The sequence below is a fragment of the Pelmatolapia mariae genome, linkage group LG10_11, assembly GCF_036321145.2.
Source record: "Pelmatolapia mariae isolate MD_Pm_ZW linkage group LG10_11, Pm_UMD_F_2, whole genome shotgun sequence".
Taxonomy (NCBI): domain Eukaryota; kingdom Metazoa; phylum Chordata; class Actinopteri; order Cichliformes; family Cichlidae; genus Pelmatolapia; species Pelmatolapia mariae.
The window spans coordinates 51367085-51382433 of record NC_086236.1 but is presented as its reverse complement, the minus strand read 5'-3'; the positions used below and the strand labels follow the sequence as shown (position 1 = coordinate 51382433).

Sequence of the window (15349 nt, the reverse complement as noted above, 5' to 3'; positions counted from 1 at the left end):
CAAACCCTTAACTGCAACCAATGACATGATGGACATGCTAAAGTGTGTTTTAGAGAGTATCCTGATTGGTCACTGAGCATATCAGCAGCTGAAGGTGTACGTGAGGTCAGAGGTAACAGGTTTTTAATGTCACAGGCAAAATGTTTACCCACTTTTTTTTCTTTTAAAATTAAAAGTTGCATTTCCTTGATGACTTTTAACAATGACTCTGTAGATAGTGACACTGTAAAGGTAGCCTTAGACTCAGTGTAGCTCAGCTGATTGATTTAATTCAAGGCCTAAACCAGCCAGCCCATAGATGGCGACATGACGACGTGTAGCGAGTTCTATGCAGATCAGAATCAGTCTGAACAGATCAGAATACTTTTATATTTATTTATTTGCTTATTTTTTTTTAACAATTTAATTCTATTTTTTCCTCTTTTTTATTTATAATTTTATTTGACAAAAGAGGGATCATGACCACGGGAATGATCTCATGAGTAACTGAATGATTGTTCCCGTATTGAGTGTGGTTCGGAGCCTCAGTTATCTCATGAAGTGATATGAAGTTTAATATATATCTTCTCATTAAAATTCATTTTAAAATTTTACTATAAGACTATGGAGTAGCTTGATAACGCAGAGCCTTATAGTATTGTCAAACTGACCAGCGTTAGCAGCGAGAAGCAGATGGGGGGCGGGGTGAAGTGCAGCTTGACAACTTCAGACTACAGACCAGAGTCTTGCAGAAGGATGCTGCGTGTCAAGTGGGCAAGTATCGGTTAACTTATAGAAAAAAGCACGGGGGGGAATATGTTGAACTAAAGAGACTCGAGGAGAGGAAGCTGGATTTCCTGAGCGCACACAGCTGCATTAACGGGATTACTATTTGGCAGCAGGAGGAGATATTAAAAATATGTAGGAGCCGTGCGTAAAAATCCACAAGATTCCTCCGAGGGGGTTGAACGTCAGTGGGAGGACTGTGCCAAAAGCGCGACTTGAGCAGCAGCTTATTCATGCAAATTCATAAAGTCATAGGCGTGCCTTTTGGGCGATGGAGTCACAGTCGGAAAAGCAAACACCCTCCTGGATCATCAGCGACCTTCAAAGACTGTGATGCGCAGCGCTCGGACGCATTGACAGCAGCACCGAGGCAAATGTTTTAAAGGCGTAGAAGAGACAGAAGAGAAAGTTAGGGCTCGCTCTTCCGCACGCTTTTGTTAGCGGGCTCAGATTCTCCCTTAGCTCAGTCACCAGCTCGACTGCTGCGCCACTTCTCCGCTTGGATCTCCAACCAGAGTGCGCAAACTGTAACGCACAGCCACCAGCTCCGCTGCTCTTTAATATATATATATATATTTTTTATTATTATTTTTTCTGTGTTTACAGTCACTTTGGACTATTTCAAATACTGGCACTCCTCATGCGGAAGACCCTACTGTTTTGAGAAAACGATTGAATTTTGTTTTATTGAAATTCCCGAGGACTTCAGCACCATGTCAGAGGACGATAGCAGCTCCACTACCAGCTGTGTGTCCGACACAGACAGCAGCAACGTCAGCGTCCTCAGCTGGGAGCAAGTGCAGCGGCTGGATGCCATCCTGACGGAGACCATCCCGATACACGGCCGGGGAAACTTCCCCACTCTGGAGATGCAGCCGCGGCAGATAGTTAAAGTGGTGCGCAGTCGAATGGAGGAAAAACAGATCCATGTCCGGGACGTTCGATTAAACGGCTCTGCGGCCAGCCACATTCTGCACGAGGACAGCGGACTGGGCTATAAAGACCTTGACCTCATATTTTGCGCAAATATGAAAGGAGAGAGTGATTTTCAGACTGTGAAGGACATAGTTTTGGACTGTCTCCTGGATTTTTTACCCGACTGTGTGAATAAGGAGAAAATAACCCCTTTAACGCTAAAGGTAGGCTACACACGCCCTGGCAGATTTTTTTTCTGCTTCAGATTTGTTAGATTAGTTTTATATATGTGATAAGATTGAATTGTATTTGTGCCAACAGGGATTAACGACCATTACGCACAGCTTAATGTGCAATTAGATCACTTTAGTGATAGTAAAAAAGTTTGTTTGCTGTAGTTAAGAGGATCGAGTTAAACCAATTTGGAAGGGATCCTGAGCTCAGCCACCCAGGTCTAATATAAGTACATTCCATAGCCTTTAATATTGAGGTCAGTAGCATTAATAGCACAACAACATACAGTAATTACTTGTATAAATATAGGCATTAAATTCAAATCCTTACTGTACAATGCAAAGTTAGGCAGAATTCTACTGAATTAGTAATTGCAGCTTCAGTTCTATTCACTTTGTTTGTGCTTCTTTTTCTCTCACTCTCTTTCACCCTCTGCACACTCACTCATTTAGGAAGCCTATGTGCAAAAGATGGTGAAGGTGTGCAATGACTCAGACCGCTGGAGTCTCATCTCCCTCTCCAATAACCGGGGGAAGAATGTGGAGCTGAAGTTTGTGGACTCTCTCCGGCGGCAGTTTGAGTTCAGCGTGGACTCATTTCAGATCAAGCTTGACTCTCTGCTGCTGTTCTATGATTGCTCAGAGAACCCCATGGCTGAGACCTTCCACCCCACCATCATGGGCGAGAGCGTGTATGGTGACTTCAGTGAGGCTCTGGACCACCTACGTCACAAGATAATCTGCACGCGGAACCCGGAGGAGATCCGTGGAGGGGGTCTCCTGAAGTACTGTCACCTGCTGGTGAGGGGGTTCCGGGCTGCGTCAGAGTCAGAGATGAAGTCCCTGCAGCGCTACATGTGCTCGCGCTTCTTCATTGACTTCCCTGATATTGGCGAGCAGCAGCGCAAGCTGGAGTCCTACCTTCAAAACCACTTTGTGGGCCTGGAGGACCGCAAGTATGACTACCTGATGACCCTCCACGGAGTGGTCAACGAGAGCACCGTGTGTCTGATGGGACACGAGAGGCGGCAGACCTTAGGGCTCATAGCCATGCTGGCTGTGCGTGTCCTGGCTGAGCAGAATGTCATCCCCAATGTGGCTAATGTTACATGTTACTACCAACCTGCTCCTTATGTGGCAGATGGCAACTTCAGTAACTACTACATAGCGCAGGTGCAGCCAGTGTTTGCTTGCCAGCAGCCTGCCTACTCCACCTGGCTGCCGTGTAACTGAGTATCCCTAAATAAGAGAAGAAGGAGGGATCCTGATGTCTTTAAACAGGAGCGAGTGGCACAGTCGTACCCTTAACCCTGCACAGTGCTTGACAGCTGACCGAAAAAAAGGCATCCTTTTGTTCTGTGTTTTGCATCAAAGCTTCTGCTTTTGTTCATACTTTGAGTATGAATGGTAAATCCAGAACAGTTGGCAAAATTCAGATGTGATTATCTCACATTTACCGAAACACCGACAGTCTCCTGATCCTGCCCAGGCCAACCAGGTTCGGAAAAGACTCATTTGGATAGCTTGGAAGCAATATCTGAGTTTTAAGGCCTTGAATGCCAGCTGCAGACGTGTCACTGACACTGTGCAGAAGACTGATTCAATCTTTAATTGAAACTCATTAGCCAGCATGTTGCAGCAGCAGCAGCCCAAACAGCTGCATCAGAGTCTTTAAGCGAGACACTCACACGCACTTTGAGGTGAAATCAGAGGTGCACAGTGCTCCAAAGCGCGCCGTGCTTTACATCATCTGAACCGAGGTGAGATCCTATTAAACTAGAGTGGACAACAAACATCACCTCACATTTGGATATAATTCTTGTTGTTTACAGACCAAAGATTTTTTTTTTCTAACTCGAATACCCCACCCACTTTTAAGGGAGAAATAGAAACAAAATATGAAGCTATTGTAATGTCTGTTTGTATATGTGAACATTTATGTGTTTATAAAGTGCCTATTGCCCCACAGCAGGCAGAGAAAAGAACGAGCAGGCCACATGACCCCCTACGCTGTTTATAGACAGTAGCACCCCCAGAGGCTTGTGAATGTATATGTGAAATCCTGCACAGTCAGTGTTTGTGTACACGCGTGTGTTCGGGTGAAAAAGAGCACCGTTTGTGTGGATTTTGCAGTAAAGTAGCAGCCAAACGTACGAACGAAAAGTTCCTGCAAGGTTCACGTTTCCTCTTGTGTATATTCAGTAAACGTCCCAGATTACCAGCATGTCACGACAGAGCCCGATTAAATATCAGCGACTTATCGAGTCACAAACAATGTTTCCTGTATATTTTGTATAGTGGTGCTTCACTTTTTCTCATCTGAGAAGAAAAAGAAAAAAACAAGGAGGGGTGGGGGTGACAATAAGTAGATGATAGATGCAGAGTGAGCTCGATCGTAGAATGTGTTCCTCAGTTTTGGAGGAGGCTTGCAGAGACACCTCAGATGATGAGACACTGTTTGCTGTAGCACCCTGGCAGGGAATTCCTCAGCTGCTGCTGAAGAGCTTGAACTTAGCTGGGAATGCAGATACTCTGTTCAGGAAATGTAGTGCCAAACACTTAGGCGTCTCCTCCCTCCTGCCCCTTTGTTGATAGCCCTAAAGTTTAATGAGGCCATTGTTTGAAGCAGATGCTGATGGAGAAAGAGAGGCAGAAGAGAGTGAGACGCTAGTAGGAAAAAACCCCAACTGATGATCTGGAGAGATGGGTGCAGCTGGTGATGGGGTTTATCTATCTGGGGCTGCTGTGTTTTACTGTACAAACTGTCTCTGTTAAGGTCAGATTACAGTTACAACTTGTCGGACAGCTTGAAACCAAACCATCCTGTTATCAGCGCCTGCTTTAATTATCTGCTCATTGAAACAAAGAATGGAAAGCGAAGAATCCCGCATGCATGCTTCCACCTCAGCATCAGAAGACTAAGTTGCACCTTATGTTTCCGTTGTGAGGGTTGATGGTTATTAATGTTTTTCTTTTTTGATTTTTTAAGGCTTCATTCCTCACCTGTTTTGAAGAATTGTGTATAAATATATGATTACATGCTTGCTAACTATACTGTAGCTCCCCCCCCCCACCCCCCCAACTGCATTAAGACAAAAAAAATCAGAAAAAATCCGCGACTAGCATCGTGTCAGTACTGCAACAAAAAGAGAAATTCTCTCGATGGAAAAGCATTTCGCTCTCATCCCCTAGTCTGGTAACCCATAACTTCCTTGCTCAGTTGTTTCTTCTAAATAGCTGTCCATGCTGATGGTATCCTCTGGATTGTGCAGGCAATGTATTGTAATTTTATACTCAGTGAAGTCATAACAGCGGACTAGCTAGTGGCTCCAGTCTGCTTGTCAGCTAGTGATCGTGCCTATCAGTTAGAGATTGTGGGTTGCTGCAGCGTCTTGTATGTGTTGTCCAAAGCTCAGTTTCATGCAGTCTTTTACAAATCACAAAAGAAAAGAAAAAGATCTTTGTCATGTATGTATATTTTTTATGATTGTTATTTTTATAAATGTATCAGACACTGCAGGTGTTGCAGTGCTTTTCAATCTGTGATCGAGCTTCAGAGGAAATGTTCTCAGTAGCTTTTTTTTGTTTCTTTTTTTTGCTATATTATGTTATGTGTCCAATGGGTCAAAAGGTTAAAGATGTTTTCCTCAATAAAATATCTGAAAACCAGATTTGTTATGTCTTCTGTTATGCATCTGTTTGACTGTAAATCAAGTTTACTGCACTGGTTTGCTCCAGAAACAAACCTCCTGCCAAACGCAAGAAATTACTCATTTATCGATTAACCTCAGATTTCTTTTTTTAGAGTCGTAATGTCTCTTTTTTTTTCTTCTTTCTTTCTTAACTGGCGTGAGCCATTCAGTGGTTTTTACATAGGCTCCCCGCTTACTTGCTGGGAAAGTCAAATCCCTGTCACGGCCTGCTGGGCCCAACAGGCCCAGCCAGAAACCCATCCAGAACTGGCTCGTTGCTGCCAGAAAGAGCTGTTGAATGTGAAGGGATTTGCGTCCACCCAATAAAAACAGACTTTAACGCTTTTGCAGAATGAATATCTTTGCCTGCTCATCGAATTCTCTCTGTTAACAAAACCCCCCCACCCCTCCAGCCCCTCCATACACCGACAGAAATGTAGTGACGATCAGCGCTGAGGCCTGCTGTGACCAGAGTCCAAATGTTTCACGGCTGTCAGGCTGAAAGAAAACTTGCCACAACAGAGCTGATTGTCACACAGGTCACATGACAGACTGTCCTAGATACAGAAGGATATAGAGATGTAAACACATAATGAGTAAGAGATTCACTGTGCCACATGGTCCTATATATAGTCGATAAGATAAGGACATTATAGCTTGAACTTAAGCGCATTTGCAGCTGATTAAATCTGAGCAATAGAGGAATGATTGACAGGGCCGGGCTAAACAGCAGAGCATCTACAGACAAGAGAAATATTTACTGTGTATGCCTATGTGTTCTACTGGACCTTCCACTCCTACAAACTGCAGGATAGGTTCATATTTTCTGACTGTAAACAGTACTAGCATTCCTACACAGTGAAGAAAAGGAATTTTTTTTACTATCTCAATATTCAGGTGAAACTTTGAGAGCTCTTCTTTTTTGCACAAAACAAGTTCTGCAGGCTTTTAACTTCCTAAAACTGCATTGTAGGGAGTTCCATTGATCTACAATCTAACTGCTTGAGGAAAACGCCTCTTTATGTCCAGTATTGACCAGTTTACTTTACAAATATTGACCTGAAAAGAAAGTGAGCATTCCTTTAACTAAGAGGATGTGATCACACCAACATATGAATCCCTAATAAAAAAATACCCCTGTGGTAGTTAAGGCTAAGAATTCATTCTAATCTTAACTTCACACCAGTGACTTTAAAGCCAAAGTGCTCAAAAATACTTTTGTGGCAGTTCTCTCTACAGTTAGCGTCTCCAGGGCCATGTTTTGTCATGATGACACACAGAAATAGGCAGACAGACAGACAGACACGGAGAAAACAATATCAGCTACGCTACTGCAGCTGGCAAAAATACCCACAACACAGCCTTGAAGCAAGAATGAGATACTAATAAACAGCTGGTTTTGTGAGGCACTTATTCTGGCATTTAAAGGTTCATTTGTTTCTGTGCTGAGCATTACTCACCACATGTTGCTGTCTACATAGCAACCAATCCGGCAATACCGCTGCACTATAGATTCCTTCCATCACTAACAGGACCGAGCACAATGTTGCATATGTCCTTCTTTAACGCTTTCCTCCAGAAAGATGACATCGAATGACCTCTCCATTACCTTTAATGATGAGTTTTGACACCAAGTGTATATCAGTGAATATGTGGTTTGACGACCATTAGGGTAGCCCTTGTATGCCGTATAGGCAGAGATTACGCTCACTAACTGATGCACACCCAGTCATTTTGTTCTGGAAATTTGACAGAAATTGCTGAGTTTAGAAAACAGAAACGAGGGTTACCTCTAGTAAAGCAGTGCTAGCCAATATTTCTGGTTCTCCTGAAGGTTTCTTCCTGTTAAAGGGGAGTTTTTCATTCCCACTGTCTAATTGTTGGGGTTTTGCTGTATTAAGGCCTTAATGGAGAGAATGTGTGGAAAAAAACAACACAAAATTCTGAATTTTTTGAATGCATAGTTGTTGTGTAATGTATACACACTCCAAATATGTTGTGATTTTGAGAAATATTCATCCTTAAAAGACACAGTGTGAAAAAAATGAAGTCAACATAAAGCAATGATGAGCTGGTCCTGAGGTTCTACATAAGGAAAGGAAGAAACTGAGATTTTGGGTTCATCCAGTTTTCATGAGAAGGCAGCAGCAGGGAGAGTTTCGTGGTTTCATCCAGGAGTTGAAGCTGTATCATGAACGCTTTTGTACAACATATTTCAGGATGTCAGAGGGGCAGTTTGAGCTCTTGCAGGCAGAGTTGGGACCACATCTAAGGAGGCGGAGAAACCTTTTCAGAGAGCAGATTGACCCGGAGCAGCATCTAACTGTGTGTCTGAGGTAAAATATTATTATTTGACTATTTCTATATCATTGTAAATGCAGTACTAGTGCATATTTTGAACTGCACGTGCACTTGTTGCTAAATGCAGCGATCTGATTAGTCAGATCTGTTCATTTGGATCCAAAAAAAGTTGAGAATGATCCTAAAAAATAAATGCTGCAAAATCGTCCTATGAAATAAAGTGGTCAGTATGAAAGGCTGTATTAGGAGTAGGTGAGTCTGAGAAATATTTTTAATACACAAAATATTTGCATGTATTGCATGAACATTACACATCTGGTGTATAAATGTCTTTATTGTAGGGTCTTTACCTTACAATAAATGTACCTTGAGGTAACTGTTGGGATTTATATATAAATTTTATATAAATAAAACAAACAGTGGATTAAATATCTATGCTGGTGTCACTTATAGTCATAATTACACAGAGTGTTATCACATGTTTTCACCATCTATCTTTCAGCCCATTTTGGGGGATTTTGATTAAGTAACTTCTACTTTGCTTTGCTTTGCTCCTGCTCGTCTAACAGAACTTTTTAATTTCCTTTAACCAGCACACTCTGTGCACCTCTGCTTAGCATCAAAGGCTAAAGGTTCCGTTTAGCAAAAGAGAATATGCCATTTAGTAACTACAGGTTAAAAATAAACTGCATATAGCAACCATCAACCTCTCTACATGTGAATTAGCATTTTGAAACCTCTAGCATTCTGCCTTTTAGCATTTTGTTGTTTTTGTTTTGCAGCCAGAACTAGCCATATTTGAACAAGATGGCAGAGTGGTCATTTATCAGTGTTAGCAAACATTCTTAGCAAGGTACACCCATAGACCGTATAGCTGCTATAAAGGTGTGTGACATAGATATAGATACATAGTTTTTGTACAAGCTAATAGTGTCAGTTAACTGCACGGCAAACCATATTATTTGTCAGATAATAGCTATAGCACAGTTCAGAGGTCCAAGAGACCTAAACTAGTTTTTATTATGACACTTCAGTGTTTAGGGATGGGATCCATGGCGATTGATTTGTTTCTGGAGAGTAGAAGTGGCCATTCAAGGAATTTCCCTTTTTTTGGCACAGTTTCCTCTTATTTCTCAGAATTTAGTGGAAACCCAAACAAAACTAAAAGGAGAGATGTCATAATCAGATTGCTAGAAACACAAGCCTAGATGCAGTTTAATGTTTCTCTATTCTATGAGTGCTGGCTACATGAGTTACCTTTTTAACATTTATGGCTGGTTGGCAGTGTTTTGTTTACTGATATTTGTGCCTTTATTGATTTAGGGGCCAGTGTGCACCACACATCTTTGATACAGTATCTAATACAGTACTCATCAAGGCTACTCCTTGGCATTTGTTGGGGCATATAACAGACAATGAGTGTGCAAATCATATCACCAGAGGCCCAGTATCATTCATATAGAGCCTAAAATAACTTAAAGTATCAAATGTCAAAGTCGTGCAACATCACCTTTATCATGTTGTCCTTCAACCTTCAACCAGCAGGAATATTTATTTGCTTATTGTCAACGCCTGCCTTCTGGTGCTGTTAGTCTAAGTCTTAATTTCAAGCATCACTCTACTTAATCCTCTCTTAAGAACCCATCTCATTTGTGGTTGGCTCTAAAGAAGTCAGATTGATGTAATGGCGCCAAAGGACCTAAATCTCAGGTCCCTAATTTGAGATGCAGCATGAAGTGAAGTAGCCCTCTTAATTTAAGGGAAGCTTTGATTTAGAGTTTAAAGAGAGAGTTCTGAAAGACTCCTACCGCAGTAGGTAGCTGGCAGAGGGAGATAGATGAAACAGAGGGAATCTACACAGTGGATCCAGTGTCGTTATAATTATCTGTTTACCTTTAAATAACGTCTAAGACACTTGTCATTCATCCTGTAGTTCTTCGTCCCTTCTGGTAGTCTGTACTCATCTGTTCTTTAATGGCTTTTCCACCGCAAAGATTGGAGAGTGGCTGGCTTCATGTGATTTTGCTCCTTTTTTCCTTCCCTGTTGCTGTGAAGAATTTTTTCCAGATGAAGGTTTTTATGGAATAAGTGGGAACTGTTTGGACCACAGCATTACTAAACCTAGTCCGGTCCCGACTCCAGTCCACTGGTGAGGAGCTACAACTGTGGCCAGACTAATATGCTGTTTCAATTTCTCTAAAATCCCAGTTATAGGAACATTTCAGTATCGTGTGTGTGGGGTTTTTTCAGTAGTGTGGGATACTACTGAGCAGACAGCATGAAAGCCCAGACCCCCCCCCCCCCTAACACACACACACACACACACACACACACACACACACACACACACACACACACACACACACATATATATACACACAAGTCTTGTAAACAGATTCCACACGGGTCAGTCTGTACAAACAATAAGGAAACATCCATCAGGCATGTTAGCAGCCATAAGTGAGATAAGAGTGAAGGTCAGCTGCAGGCCGACCTGCCTTTGGCAATGCTTTACATCAGCACGTCCCACTCAGTGTGCTCAGGCTGTGCTAATGTGTAGAATTTGTATTTACAGCAAGGTTTCGGCCATCATACCAGACTGTCTCATGATGTGACCCCGTTTCCGTAGCCCTTCACGATATACAACCTCATCCAGTTTAAAATGGGCTGGAAAAAACCCTCCACGATTTCCTTTACTCAATCAAGAGACTTTGAAAAAATAAAGATTTATAAGGTTTGAAATGTTAGTCAAAGTGATCAAAGGTATCATGAGTAAAATACACCATTCACCCATGATTGAGTTCAGTGACTGGGACAGTACAGTCAGAGCTCTGAAAGATTCAGTGACCAATATAAAGAGTCAAGATATTCAGGACACTGAAAAGAACTGCTTTACACATCACTTTTCCCATCACTGTAGGAAATTTTCCCAAGTCACCCTTATAATAATCATGTCAAACTAAATTACTGGCTATCATTAACTTAATATGGGCCTTGTTTCATGCTTTAAGCGATGCATATCTGTCTCCTGCTTCACCCTGTGGCAAATTTCTGTCACTCTGTGGAATGTGCAAAACATAATAGGAAAAACGTCCATTTAATTTAAACATGCACTCATTAATGGGTTTTCATCAGCAAAAGGTTAAATGAATATTTTACACAAGAATGTGCATTTGTAGTATCGACCTCACATATTCTGATTTGAAATCCACTCTGTGCAGCCTTTCCAGCATCAGACACAAAGACTTAGCATTAACCTAGCTAGTCGGCGAAGTTAAGCTATTAGTTTAGCGACATTTTCCTAATGAGTAGGTCAAGTTTACTAGATGGCTGCAAACACAAATGCAATAGCAAGGATTTCTTAACCTGTTAATAAGTCTTTGTTGAGCCTACAGTTTTTAAGATAGTTTAGTGATATTAAGATCTCTCTCTCTCATGGCCTGCAATGTATTGTTCATTACTAATTAAAAGGTGTTGAGTAAATATATTGTAATATGTGGTTGCAAGAATGTTTAAATACTTTCCCCAACTCTCTGTGCATATGAATGACCGTGAACCTGACCTCACAGCCCACTTTTAGTGAGTAGTTCTGGTCAAATGTATCGTTTCTAAGATTGGGGAAACCTTCAGTCAGCTGAGACTGAAGAAGTCAATTAGATGAGTGATGAAATGTTTCTCCCACTGAAAACACAACATTCAGATGAGCTGAATCAACTCTGTGATACTCAAAGAAGTTAGGTTTAAAGGCTGAAAATGTGGTTAGCACTGTTGCCCCACAGCAAGAAGATCCTTGGATTGAATCCATCATCCAGCTAGTTCTTTTTTATGTTGATTTTCCATGTTATCTCGGTGTCTGTGTGGGTTCTTCCAGGTATTCCAGCTTTCTCCCACAGTCTAAAGACATAAAATTAGTGGGGTTAGGTTAATTGGTGATTCTAAATTGCCCATGAGTGTGAATGTGAGTGCAAACTGTCATCGTGTGTCTCTCTGTGTGTAGCCCTAGGTAATCCTATCTGCAACCGTGAATTTAGACTCTACGTTATAAGATGATTATTTAAACTATGAAACACTTCTTCCATTTGACCCATAAGACTTTTATCATTGAGTCCACTGGTAAGTAGAGAGCAATGATAGAGAGAGCAACTTATCACTGACTTGTGTGTTGATAATGAAACAACATGAATGCATGTAATATAGATGAATACAAATCAATGTCCCAGCAAAATAAATTAAGTTGGAAATGAAGTGAAAAAAGGCCACATAAATAGATACATAAAGATTGGAGATACAATTTGAGGTCAGCTGGAGGGAAATTTGTCATTTAATCTCACATCAATGAAATGAAGTATTTCTGAGCTGCATTCTTGCTTTCAAACCCAATGATGCTGACATGTCTGCTTTATTGCCATTAATTATAATTTTGTCACACTTCTGTATCCATTTTAAATGATTTGCTTGTTATTAACAATGACCTTACCTTACTAAGTGTATGCCTACGAGTAGCAAGTGTTTTGGACCCAGATCCATTTGTTTCGACAGCACATAGATTACTGACTAATTTATGTCTCCATTCATTGAGGCTTTTTTTTAATTATCATTTATTTCACTGGAATTCTTTAATTTGAATTTAATTAACATTGTATTCTAGGTAAAACAGTAAGGCTGTGTAGTCCCCTTTTACATCAGAGAGTATGTTTTTTAGAGACTACACAGCTAAAGTTAATTAAGATTTATCATACAATGCATAACTCAATCAATTGATTTGCCCTGTCTCTGTTTATTGTTTCGATGTGATTTTCCGTGAGCAGTAACAAGATGAAGCTCAAAATTCCTGGGAACTGAAATGGCATCGCCTCATTTTCATATTCCCTGCTCTAAGCACATTAGATGGTGTCGTACACAGACTGGAAGGTCGGCTAAGGTATTAGCAATAATGGCCTAGAAAGGAAGAAAGAGGTATCGGATATTAGTAGTTTTGCACCAAGACGTGTGTCAAACAAAAGTTACTGCAGGGCAACTCCGCTGCAGTGTTACAAAGGACTTTTGAGCAAACACTTAAGGGAAACAGAAAAGAAACCAGACACAGAAACAGATCTGCAGACAAAGAGGTCAACAGCAGCTGTCAGTCAGAGCAATGAAGAGATGATAGCTTTTCAAGCTGATATTTGAAAACTTCTGTAAACGTACACCTCAGCTGAAAGCATCAGCGGGGCAGGAATTACGAAGCTCAAACTACTAAATTGCGCTGAGGTGAGGTTATAGGTCAGGATAAGGGTGACGGAGTAAGAATATGCTGGAAAAAGGAAAAAGGTTAGGGGGGAAGAGATGCAAAGAGAAGTGGATCATAATGGAGAACTATATGTGTGTGTAGAGAGAGTGAAGGTGAGCTAGCACAGAGTAGGAAGGTGATCCTCTCGTCTCAGAGATTAGGGTCACTGAGGTCGGCAGGTTTATCTTACATAAGTCTCAGGACAGACGAGCCTTCTTACGCACAAAGAGGGAGAGAGAGAATAGTTTGCCTATCTTATTAAACTGTGCTGGGTAAATATAATTTTGTGCATGTTTCAAAAGCAGTAAGTGTTTCATACCAACACACCTAAACAGGTAATGAGATTAAATCATTTTACTGAACTTACAATCAATATTTTGAGCATTTTCTGAAAGAAAATGTGATGGTAAATAATATAAAGTTTTATTTGATAAGGTGATAACAACACAATTTAAGCTAATATAACATTAATCTGCACAGCACTGTGCTCAAGTCTCAAGCCATCCTTCTTTCCTACATATTTTTGCAAGAAAAATGGGAAATAGGTGCAGCTATGTATTGGTATGTACAAACATGCATGGCAAATATAAGGCAAAAACACAGTTTTTTTAAAAAAAAATTGAATGTGAATATTTGGATCTGACCACCTTTACTGTGCAGGAGTCTTCAGGAATAGTTCTCCAGACTCTTCTTTGGTTATTGGCTGCCTTTTGTTCCAGTCTCTGTCAGGATGATCAAAACACTGCTCCAGTAATGTTGAAGTCCGGGCTCTGGGAGGCCAATCCATGACTGATAGTGCTCCAATATGAGTTTTTCTATTCATGTATTCTTTTGCCGAACTGGAGATGGATCAACTAAAGGGCCAGATGCTTAAGTCTTCCCTGGATTTTTTCCTATTTCTTAAGCATAAGACTTTTTGATACCATTTATCTGCTGTAGATAGTTTTTTTTAGTTAGTTCTTTTCACTTGAATGATTCATGTCTCAGTGTTTGGTGAAAAAAGAAAAGAAAAGAAAAAAACAACTTTCTTCTCAAAATGGTCAAATACAAAGATGGATGGACTGGACTGGACTGGACTGGACTGGATGAAGGAAAAAGCAGCCAACGGAGAACTGTTGATCAACTTTAAAAGATTATTACCAGAAAATCTGACTCCTTGGAAGAATAATATAAAGAAATGTTGGTGGCTTAAGACTTGAATTTGTACTTTTGATTAGTAATTTCCTGTTTCAGTTCAGTTCATTCCAATAGTTATACTCAGTGTTTGCTCAAACAGAAGCAGAAACCGTCACACTACATGAATAATTTAGATTTTGCTGAGATTCAGCTGCTTGTGATAATACATTTGTTGAATCTGTGAGTCAGAGCTCCTGTCATCACTATGTTTAGTGTGTTGTGGTTGCTGACAGCAATGGTTGCCACTATGGCCATAGTTCACATGATGCCTTGATGTGTGGGAGACCTGTGTTACGCACTGTTGACGTGTGAGCAGAAAAAGACACACAACCCATATTAGCACAATGTAAAATGTTTATGCATGGACTGGTGTGCATTGGTGCATGGCGTTTGTGAGAACAGTTCTTTTTTTTGAACACAAACGGGTAGCTTTATCAGATCTAAGTGCGATAAAGAGTGCGAAACTTCATAAGATTATCATATTTTCAGTCTCACATGCCAGTCTGATCACAGATAGAACCCCATAGAGAGATCTCACATTGTGATTGCAGTTTAAGAAGATGCCTGGTAAGCAGCCAAATGACTTTTGCTTTTTACAGAAAATGAGAGCTGTGGATGTTTTTCATTACATGAAAGCAGTCTCAAATCGTGTCCAAGGTCGACAAAAGGCTCAAGGGGTCTAACATGGTTATGGCAAAAGGCTATTTATTGGTCATGCTCTGTCTGTTAGCATGGTAACAACTTCCTGTAAGGATTAAACTGATTCGCTCATAAGCCAACCAAACTGGGTGAAGAGTCAAGAGATGACTGGGTCACCAAGGACCTTTCAATCTGTCTTCCAACTATTGCCAAGATATTTCAGCACTTATGATGGTGCAAGTGGAGAAGTAAGTGTGGCTACAAAGCATTGTGGCAATCCATCAAACACTCACTAATTTGCACAACTAATTATTTTAAGACATTTTTTTTCCCATTTTTCTGGCATCCTTCTTTCATGG

General features: G+C 40.8%; 1 protein-coding gene across 1 annotated transcript; it reads left to right on the top strand.

Moving 5' to 3' along the window:
- Positions 1-704: 704 nt before the first annotated feature.
- Positions 705-5582, top strand: tent5aa (terminal nucleotidyltransferase 5Aa). Its single transcript, XM_063486179.1, has 2 exons — positions 705-1904; positions 2367-5582. Exons 1-2 carry the CDS (start codon positions 1479-1481, stop codon positions 3144-3146), a joined length of 1206 nt encoding a protein of 401 aa, XP_063342249.1. The 5' UTR covers positions 705-1478; the 3' UTR covers positions 3147-5582.
- The last annotated feature ends 9767 nt before the right edge of the window (positions 5583-15349 follow it).

Coding starts and splice junctions, on each gene's coding strand:
- tent5aa (XM_063486179.1), top strand. CDS start 1,479: ATGTCAGAGGACGATAGCAGCTCCACTACCAGCTGTGTGTCCGACACA. Junction 1,905..2,366: donor TAACCCCTTTAACGCTAAAG/GTAGGCTACACA, acceptor TCACTCATTTAG/GAAGCCTATGTGCAAAAGAT.